The 11,085-nt window shown below is 34.3% G+C and overlaps 1 protein-coding gene across 7 annotated transcripts in view; it reads right to left on the bottom strand.

The window, feature by feature from the left end:
* The window catches only part of LOC119066232 (unconventional myosin-IXa-like), a 32,429-nt gene that overhangs the window by 9,501 nt on the left and 11,843 nt on the right, over positions 1-11,085 (bottom strand). For all 7 annotated transcript variants that reach the window (XM_037168573.1, XM_037168555.1, XM_037168563.1 and 4 more), the window contains 6 exons: positions 1,492-1,602; positions 1,298-1,419; positions 1,086-1,222; positions 579-1,021; positions 396-476; positions 37-321 (listed from right to left, as the gene is read on the bottom strand). In XM_037168573.1, coding sequence (XP_037024468.1) covers positions 37-321; positions 396-476; positions 579-1,021; positions 1,086-1,222; positions 1,298-1,419; positions 1,492-1,602 — 1,179 coding nt within the window. The remainder of the gene's footprint in view (positions 1-36; positions 322-395; positions 477-578; positions 1,022-1,085; positions 1,223-1,297; positions 1,420-1,491; positions 1,603-11,085) is intronic.

Consider the following 11,085-nt stretch of genomic DNA (forward strand, 5'->3'; position numbering starts at 1 on the left):
CACAGTTTTAAAGTCAAAATATGCGATGCAACTCACATGGTAGGTGGATTTTTTCGGGAAAAATTCTACATTTCCTAATAGCAATACCGCCGACAAAACGTTGAATAAGCGACGCTGTTTTTCCGCCGAAAAACCAACCATTTCCATGCTCTGTTTCAGTCGCGAAAATTCGTATTTTTCATCACAATTTTCTAAAGTTAAATTTTTGGCATTTAAATAACAATATTTGTCGGCAGGCAGCAAGTGGAGTATGTCGCGTTCTTGGTCGGTGGCGCCGGAGAGTAGATAATAGAAGACGTGGTAATTTCGTTCGTATGGACCCTGCGATTTTTCATGGGAAAATGAGGTGTGAGTTGGAATGATTTTTGATTAAAAACAATTAGCTGCAGTCATACTTGCGATACGATACGACTCTTTTCCAGTAAATACTTTTGAACCACCGCTCCCTGTACCATTCCATTTTCTCTGTAGTTGACCTGATTGGGTAGAAATGTTTTGCATTAGCAATGAAGTTGACTAATAAACAACAAAATATCCTAGCCATCTAGGCGATGAGCCCTTGACGAGACTGTTCTCACCTGTATAAACTTTCCAAATCGACTGGAATTATTGTTGTGAGCCGTTTTCGCATTACCAAATGCTTCCAATACCGGTCCAGCACTTAATATTGTCTGCTCAACGCCGCTACCATGCGAACCCTTTTGTGACAATGCGGTCAAATGATGTAACAAGAAATTGGTACTCTCCGTTTTTCCCGAACCACTTTCACCACTTATCACAACACATTGATTTCGTTTCTCTTTCAACATACAATAGTATGCATTGTCGGCAATAGCAAAAATATGCGGCGGCAAAATGGGACCAACTCGCTGATTTTGGTATAAACGAACATATTTTGGATTGTAGATCGGATGAAATTTGAATGGATTGACTGCTATTAGTATGCTACCGACATAGGTGTATATGTGGCCCGCTTCGAACCGTTGCTGGAGATTTTCCAGCAGCGTTGATTCGTTCAAATCTTAAGTGAGACAATGTTGGGTGTTAAATTTAGTCAATGAAACAAAAAACCGAATGGGTATTACCAGGCAATTGACACAAGTCGGGATATTCACGATTCTCCGGTTGCAATAGGAATGGTATAAAATCTCTAAACATCTGCGGATCAATTCCATAACTATCTATCCATGGTACATCGTTTTGTGACTCTCTCAAATAAAATCTACACCGAGATAGACATGCGGACAATTAGCACAAATATGGTCAATGGTAAAAAATGATTCCGGCAATGTTTTACCTATGAAAATCTCTCTCTGAATGCATTGGCCATAAAAGCATCACAGATACGGGTTTCTCGTCGGGCGCCAGTCGTCGTTCCTTACATTCGCCAGCAACTTCAGCTAATTCATAATTGTTTCCCTGTACGACGGAAAAGAAAAAGTTCGATGAAATTTTAGAGTCCATCCCACGTTCATTCATTCCTCATCTTACCGGCAAGCTCAGACGTTCTACGATGCAAGAAACAATTTCTTCAGCTGTTGTTTGTTTGGACGCCTCGACACTTAAGGCTTCATAGTGAATCGACAACGCGCCAACGTGAACCTGTAATAGAAATGATAAATTCGTTAATGGGATTCATTCTGTGCGAAGTAGAGATAGCGACTTTCCAAAAGTCTCCCTATAAAACACTACCCAGTTTCATTGAGCGGGCAGTCGGATTTCAAAAAACTAAAAAAAAATCGTCTAACCGATCATCTCTACGACAAAATAAAGTTTGATCGGCGGCCTGGATTCGTAACTCAAATAAACGTTGATGCAACTCTTTTTTCACATGCAGCTCTTTGCAACTGTTATGAGCGATTTAAGGCTCGGAACATGTCAGATCGCCCTGAACCTGATTAGAGCTGACCCTGAATTGAAAATTTTTATCTGACCTGAATTTACCTGAAATCTAAAAAACAATAGAGATTCAGGTAAATCATGTATACCTTCGACTTTCTTTTGATTTCAGGTAAATTTATAACAGTTAAGTTCAGATATTTTCCGCTCGATTTGAATTTGAGGTCCAGATTTGAGGATATATGACCTGTTCCAAGTCTTAGAGTGGTTTGCCCCTCCAGTCTGATTCGCATATTTTGATTAAAAATGGTTCACATTCATTAGACGTAACTATCCGGGGGTGTATTAAAGCAGTTGTTTCATTTTTCTATTTTTCTACGAAAATTATAATCAAAATTTTAATCAACTTCCAGAAAAAAATTATCTCGGAAAAAGAGAATAGGAAATTGTTTCTGATTTTTCTTTTTTCGTTGTAAAAAATTCAATTTTAACCTGATATAGGTGAAGGTTGCATGGGAAAATTTCTTTTCTTTTAAAAAAGTAAACAAGTAGAGCACATCATTACGCCTCGGAGAACCAGATAAAAGTGTTTTTGATTTGAAAGATATCATAAAGGAATTGTTTTCGTTAATAGTTTTCCACGTTTTACCTCAATTTCCGACGAAATTTTTATTTTCATATTTTTCTTAAATTGCATCGAAACCTTGCATATGCTTCGAAAAAAGATGAAACATTTTTGTTACGTGTGCGTTCAATTCGGATAATAAAATTGGAGTTCAGACAATGTCATGTGTTACGTATTTGATATTGAAAAAAGAAACGAAAAATCATCGATTGTGACAACTTTTTATGCACTCAAACTTCTACGGGTGATAACGAAATCTAAAAATAAGTTCATAAAATAGCCATCATCAAAGCTAGAATTCTCTCTTTCATTACTACTTGTTCACAGTCCATGTTTCAAGGTTATCCATATCCCTTTGCTATTTCGCAAAAAAAAAACGACTAAAGCTGTACGCGACAGAGTAAAAAAAGACACCGACCAAACGCAGTGTTTCGTTCATGGAACACAAACATTACAGATCGATAAATCTGCGAGATAACTTTATATTTTAACTGTATTTAGTGTGCATCGTGTAGCTTAAAGAGTAATTAATATTACCCTGAAAAATGTTGCTTTTGATGATTCAAGTACAATTTTAAACAGAAAATGTTTGTAAAGTGCTCGCTGTCCACCTCGCTTACAACGAACAGGTACATGTTCGTTTTTCTAAATGAATCTATTTTGGAGAGGACTTGATGTTTCACTTTTTTCAAAGGATGTTTTGTTGTAAAACATTTTATTTTCGCATATATTGCTCCAACGCCTGAATGTAGGCTACATTTCAGATTTACGATGAACATTTGTCGTATACGCTTCGGCGAAGAATGCATTACTCCCAAAATCAATCAGATAATACGCCCAAATGTAGATTACATTTGAACGTTGCAATATTCTATTTTCGATGATCACCTGTAGGGACATCATTAGAGATTAAAACGACAACTCTCTTGAAAAAATTCTAATTTAGAAAAAAAATTAGAAATTGTCGTTTTACTTGTTATATGCAAAATGTTGTCTGGCTACGGTCAATCGCAGAAAAAAAATCAACGCCTAAATATAGGCTTCATTTTATAGTGATGTGTACTGACCGCTATTTATTGATGGATTATAATATTTTGCAAAGTAATTGAGTTATAGATAAAGCAATCTGCATCTATACAACTATAAGTGGTATCAAAGTCGCCATGTTTGAATACGAGCAGAACGCTGCGGAACTATGAAGACTTGAGGTATACGGTATACTTGTAGGTGTAATACATGGAAACTTAAATGTGAAATCACTTAAGACGAATCTACACATGGCTAAATTGTTGCCTACATTTCCGGGCAAAATTATTATTATTTTGATGATAATTTTGGACTCGCATCCTTTTTGGAAAAAGTGCGACCATCGTTTGGTGTTAAAATGTGTTAGATTTCACTAAAAATTTAAATGTTTATGGTGATGTAACCAACCTCCGAGAAAACTCAAAATATGTGTCAATATTCGTGAATTATTGAGTTTTCTCAGACTGAGGTTACATCACCACAAACATTTAAATTTTAACTGAAACCTAAAAAATTTTAACTGAAACCTAAAAAATTTTAACACCAAACGATGGTCGTACTTTTTCCAAAAAGAATACGAATCCAAAATTATCATAAAAATAATAAAAATTTTGCCCGGAAATGTAGGCAACAATTTAGCCATGTGTAGATTCGTCTTAAGTAATAAGATCCGTAGTCGTGATGTCAATTTCCACAATCGAAAATAGTGTTCAGCGTCTAAACTAAGGCTGCATTTTAGTGAAGGGTGTATTGCAAACCCTCTTAAATATTGTTTCCTCCATTATCAACTTTTCATTATTCAAATTGGAAGGAAATATTATAATGTACAGGAAGTGGAAGCTTCTGTTCTACCCATTATACGCTTACATAGTTGTTCGTCAAAGTTTATCCAATCAAAAATACAATCAAATTACATAGCCCTAAGGTTTCATATTTTTAATGTGTACAATGTGCTGTGTACACAACAAGTCAATTACACACAAACAAAATGATGACTTCGTGCCATTGTTGCAACGTTTTTCCACCATCAATAGAAGTGCATATGATGGCAAAGAATTGAATGAATTATGTGATGCTCGGCGTTCAGATATGTGATTCCAAAACAAATGCATGGCAGTTTAATTGATTCAATTAATATGCGCTTCTATAGCAAGTGAGAGAGCCAATATGGGAACATAATTATTCATTAACATATAATGCGGAAAGGTCGTTATTTGTGTCCGCTTCATCAAACTATTTGTGGTTCTCGGATCATATTAGCTATTGTCCAACATTTTGATTGTTTTATGATGACATTCGCAGCCAATTAGGATGCCAGGAAGTGGGAAACTATTGAACCATACTTTTAGATACATTGAAGTAAATTTGATTACATTTTCAACGTATTTGCGTTGTTGTTTCACTCTTCATTATCGGAATTCAACGTATTTGCGTTGCTGTCGGAGTAAGAGTGTGGTCAGTGTTTGAAATTTAGATTTAATTAGTAGTCAAAGGTTCAAAAAAGGATGGTAACGTTATTAGTTTTTAGTTGAGCGTTAAAAATAATTCCAATTACCAATATTTTCATGCAATGAGAATTAAAATATTTTTAAATAGAAAAATTCTAGTCCCACAAACAATAATGGTCGAATATAATCTACCCCTCGAAAAATGTACTCTCACATTGCACCTAAAAAGATCATGGATTTGATACCATGAGACTATGTTTTTCGCACTATTGAGACGTTCACATTTTTGTGTAGGAAGTAGGATGTCTTTCAATCTTTCAATTTTTCTTCTTTTTTCAATTTTTTTATTTCGTTTTTCATTTTGAAGTTTTTTGTTGATGATTTAATGAATTTTTGAAGAATTTGATGTACCGAGTGAATAAATGAAGTTCGAAATAAAAAAAAAATGTTGGAAGGACTCGTGTGTCTGACAAGTGGAGGATGGTTCTAGCTTTATTTAGTTTGAGGTGAGCGTTATAAATAACTCAATTTGCAAATATTTTCATCGAATCGGGACCAGTTTGATGAAAATATTGGTAAAGTGATTTAAAAATGTTGTAAAAGGAGAAATTCCATTGGTAAACCCAAAAATTCCTTCCCTGGAATATATTTTCCCGATCTACCAACGAAATTAAACTAAATATCAATAGAAGCTGGCAGTGAAGTGCACACCGTACTACATTTTTCACAGCGAAATCTAAGCTTGCGAAACATCCATAAATTTTTGAAATAGGATGTATCGTATCATAATAATGTCTTATAAGGTACTTTGCGAAAACGTCGACCAATTGAAATTCAAGAGGTCGCCGACTATTGCTTTTTTGGTTTGAATGGATTCGTTGGACTATTCGTTACATTGTAAAATGTCTGTTTTCATGATCTGCCACAAAGACAGATTTGTTACATTTGTAAAGGAATTTTTTTTCTACAATTTTCATATCAGGTGAGGGCCTTTGAGAAAAATACACTACACCGGATGGGGATTCTTCTTACAACTTATCGGATAACTGTGAAATTATGGTCAAATACAGCTATCACAAAAAAGATAAATTTACGCTGCAATTGCGTAAGAAGTACCGTAAGAAAAATTTAAAACAAAAGATTTTCCGAAGCCGCATCTGAGCTTTTCATACAAAGCCGATCGTCGTTGAATTTATCTTTTTTGGGATATCTGTACTATAGCCTCAACAAGCTACAAACATAGGAGCATCAATATGTTTGAAATGTACATATGTATGTCGGTGCTTTGGTGTAGAGTAAAAACGTTGTGAAAGCGTCTGTAGATTTTTTCCGGTTAGATCCGTACAGATATCCCAAAAAAGATAAATTCAACGACGATCGGCTTTGCATGAAAAGATCAGATGCGGCTTCGGAAAATCTTTTGTTTTAAATTTTTCTTACGGTACTTTCCTCTGTAGCGCAATTGCAGCGTAAATTTATCTTTTTTGTGATAGCTGTAATACGGCTACTTCGGAAAACTCAAAAAGCAGCGCAAGCTCGTATTCAGTTCTAAAATAAACTCGTGCGATCACTTAATAAAAAAGATTGAAATCGACACAACCTATGGAGGCTACGCAGATCATTGCGGCAGTAAAAGCAAAATTACGCCAAACTTTGATACGAAATGAAGTCAAGTTACCAAATAAAGCTAATATTTACTGACATTTCGTTCATTAACTTTTATTTCGGCAAAGTTTGTAAGCATTACGATTTCTGTGTAAACATTATGTTGGCCGATGTTTTTGTAAAATTATTGCAAGTTGCGCACGGAATAGCAGTATAAAAGGGTACATAATAACGCGGTGGATGTGTTATTGTTCCATTAAATAATTGTTGCTTTATTGAGAGGAGAAAAATATTGTGTGGTATTTACTGAGTACTGAACTTATCATTCAGATAACAAACGTGGAACTGTGAACGATAAATAAGATAAGATGTTCGTTCATCTGTTCCTCATCATTTTGTTAACTTATTCTAAGATCAATTGTTATTATCGTTTATATAAACCGCTCTCAATCGCTTTGTTAGTGAATAAATTGATATTTTAAAAGTTTAACTTTGATATCTGATAATAGTTAAAAACAGAAACGGGACATGTTACAGTAGCGAATTGTAAGAAAATTTAGTTCCGTTTCGAATAGGCCTACGATGTTTTTGGTATTAAACTATAAAAAAGTGTACATTGTCAGCCTATTTAAAATGAAGCTTTATCAGTAAAATTTCATTTTTCTTATAATTCGCTACTGTAACATCTCCCGTTTCTATATATTCATTTGCCACCGAGCACTACATGCTTTTTCAGCACACGCCCTAATAACTATTGTTAATATTTCGCCACTGAGTAGAGGAAAAATATGATCTTCTGACTCGAAAAAGAGACTATGTTGTCCAGATATAATTTTAAAGAAAAGCTAGCGTTTGCCTTTTGTGCACCGACTAATTGAAATACGGACAATTTTCTTAAGCACAGATAACATTGAAATGTTTACTTTTGTCGGTGTAAGAGATCTAAGGCGAGAATGAAATTTCATATTTATTTTTTCTCACAAGTTGTGGTGGTAGAGTACTTGATAATTTCATCGTCAAAGTATTTATTGATTTATTTGGGATTTTGTCAATTTCAGTTGTCCTTTGCACAAAACGTTGTTCGTACATCGACAGGAAAAAGATTTTCTTTGAAGTCAATGCTAGCTTAAATATTCTTTTCGTAAAAGAGTGAGTGTCGTAAGGATTGAACAAAGCAAAACGAATTTTCGCTACATTTCGTATAGGGTTAACTACCAACAGATTTTTTTTAGGAGAATTAAATTCCCGAAAATTCCCTAATTTTTCCGTCACGTTTCAACATTACAGCGAAATGTCTTCGTTCTTTTTATGACCTTTTTAGTACTTTTTCATATGTTTTTAAGGTCAATCAATTAGTCAATTAATCAATCAGGAATGTCCGGGAATTTTAGGAGTAACTAATAAGTGCCTAGACAGGTACTGATTCCGAAATTCCTCGATGCTTCCACTGCTAGTGAGAACTGATTGAAAACCGAAAACACACACTTATGGAGGTATCTCCGGATACATGAAAGGTGCAGGGTCGTATGGACGTCATTACAAAGGTATTTGCAAGGTACTTTCGGGCAAATAGATTCTTATTGCGAGGGTTATAAATTCATCCACACTGATATGAGCAATTGAAAAAAAAAAAACTTTTGACTATCTGGGAGAGCTTTTAACGCTTGCGTCATTTCATATTTTTGCCATTTTTTTTTCAACCGCTCATACCGGAGTAGATGTATTTAAAACCCAATAAGAACCTATTTGCGTCGAACGTACATGCAATTACCTATCCAATGACACATCCTCCACACCCATATTCCTTTCATGTATCTCGAGATACTTCCATAAGAAAAGTACATGTTTCTGGCTTTTGATCAGTTCTCACTCTCGTTGCAAACAACGAGGAATTTTGAAAAAATATTTTTAGCCTCTTAGGATCAGTACCTATTTTGCCACATATAAAAATCCTTCTAAAGAATCTTTGTCATTTATTGGCCTTCATTACCAACGAGCGAACTGCATCCTTCCGATACACTCTTCGAAAAAAGGATAAATTTGCTAGGATTTTAAACAGAACAACTTTACGTTACTCTTCCTAATTTCTATTTATGAAACACGAATCGTATTCTGGTAATTCATCGCACTACTCACTAAATGTCGATTGTCAATCCGAGGCAAAGAATTAGTACATACATCTAAAGGGGAATCGGATTTAACTGGAAGGTTGCCCCCAACCAAATATATTAATGCTGAGGAATGGTCTTTGTAAATTTCCAGTTTTCAAGGCTCAGATTATTCCCTTGACTATAAGTCATGGATTTTACAAAAGAAAATTACATAACACGTTCACTATGATTAAAAATGTATGGAAATGTGATTAAAAAACGTTAAATGTAACAATTTTCTGCTACTTGTTAACACGATAACTTGAATAAATCACAACGGATTTTCAAAAACCTTTTTTTATTCGATGAAGTATTGAAATCCTCAAGTCAAGTTCGAAAATGGGTGGTATCGGTTGAACCATCTGGTGGTAGTTCTCAGAAGACGCCTTTTCTGCTCTTTGTTAACACAATAACTGGAGCAAAGTTCAACCGATTTTCAAAAACTTTTTCAGGTTCGAAAATGGGTGGTACAGGTTCAATAATCTGTGAGAAGTTCTCGAAAGAAGCCTTTTCTGCTATTTGTTAACACGATACCTGGGGCAAATTTCAACCGATTTTCAAAAACTTTTTTTTTATTCGATGAAGTGTTGAAATCCTCAAGTCAAGTTCGAAAATGGGTGGTATCGGTCCAACCATCTGGGGGAAGTTCTCGAAAGAAGCCTTTTCTGCTCTTTGTTAACTGGAGTAATACTCAACCGATTTAAAAAAAAAATTGTTTGGTGGAGAATGGAATTAATTCCTGAGGTTAGGTTCCAAGATAGATTATGTTGGTCTAACGAACAAGCTGATGTTGCTAACAGAATTTTAGTATCTATTTCAATAGTATTTTTCTTATTAAGTGACTTTGCCTTGTAAACAAAATCGAATACATACAACAAAAATTAACGAGTTTAAGTTTCATCAGTGTATAGATAACGGTTCGAAGATTTTCAATGAAACTAACCAGAATTAGTAGTAGTTCTTCTTCTAAATATAGTAGCTCTTTTGAATTGTATAATGCAAACTAGAGTCATGTCAAACAGAACTTTTTTTTAAAGATGAAATAAATGAAATATATTTTTGTGAGTAATTCTCAATAGAACCTATTCTACTCTTGGTTAACACGATAACTGGATAACTGGAGTTATCTTAACGGATTGGTTCAACAATCTGGGAGTAGTAGTTCTCAAAAGAAGCCTTTTCTACTCTTTGTTAAAACGATCTGGAGTCTTGTTATTTGATTTTGCCTTGTAAACAGAACCGAATAAATAGAACCAAAATTAATGAGCATGAAGCGGCCAGAGCTAGGCGAGGGTCGCAATTCACACGACTTTAAATTTTAAATTTTTATACAGGGGCATTGCATATTATAAAAAATTACATTTCATTGAAATAAATCAATAAATCATAAAAATACTATTGAGAAGCTCAGACAAACAGTCAAATGATCTGACCCACCAAACAGGTGGGATCTAGTTATTATTATTCTTTTATTAAAAACTTATTGTTTGCAACTTAAATACTATTTTCAGTGGTCAGCTATAAAATAATTTATTTTTATTTGGTTACAAAATGATATGATGTCGATTAATAATGAAATAGAAACTAAGAAACTAGAAAATTTTCAAAAAAAAACTTCAAATAATTTTTTTAATGCGATTAATTGGACTAAAGGCTGAGATGATGGCCGGAATATTTCATAAATAAACAATTTATTGAGCATTACCGATTCTAAAATTTTTAATTACAATTCTCTGTTGAATTGACACTTAAATCCACAACTTAAAACTTGAACTTGAAAATTTTCTTTTAAATTCTTTCCAAGCGGAATAAAAAAATTCTTTAAGAATTCTGAATTTCTTTTATCTTTTACTGATCTAAACAAATTTAATCAAAGCCTGCGGTCCTACATGAGATATCAGATTTACCTTAAACGCAACTGCACAAGTATGATTCACAACAGGTGAAATTATTCGAACTGATACCAAGGCGGTCATTTAATAATTCATTAAAATTTAAATGAAAATCAACACAGTACTGAGGGTTTGCGCTCTTAAAACTAAGTAATAATTTTAATTTTAAGTACCTTAAATGAGGGTCTTTCACCATCACCAAGAACTTTGAACTGATCCATCACTAACACTACTAGTAAACACTTTGAAACGGATCAACAAGAGGAATAGTGTTGACGGGACGAGATCCAAATACAATCTGAATTTGTTGAGAATGACATGAGATACATTCAGTGTTTTTGTTGACGAAACGCCAAATAACAATTCTGGTGAACTGCACATATTACATATTTCATGGGTGAATCCTCCCTCATAGAGTGCAAGTGCATTTCCACCCGAAGTAAATGTTGTGGGTGGGTTGAGGTTTTGGGTGGTGCATTTATAAGTCTTGATAGGAAATT

Source organism: Bradysia coprophila, chromosome II (genome assembly GCF_014529535.1).
Source record: "Bradysia coprophila strain Holo2 chromosome II, BU_Bcop_v1, whole genome shotgun sequence".
Classification (NCBI taxonomy): domain Eukaryota; kingdom Metazoa; phylum Arthropoda; class Insecta; order Diptera; family Sciaridae; genus Bradysia; species Bradysia coprophila.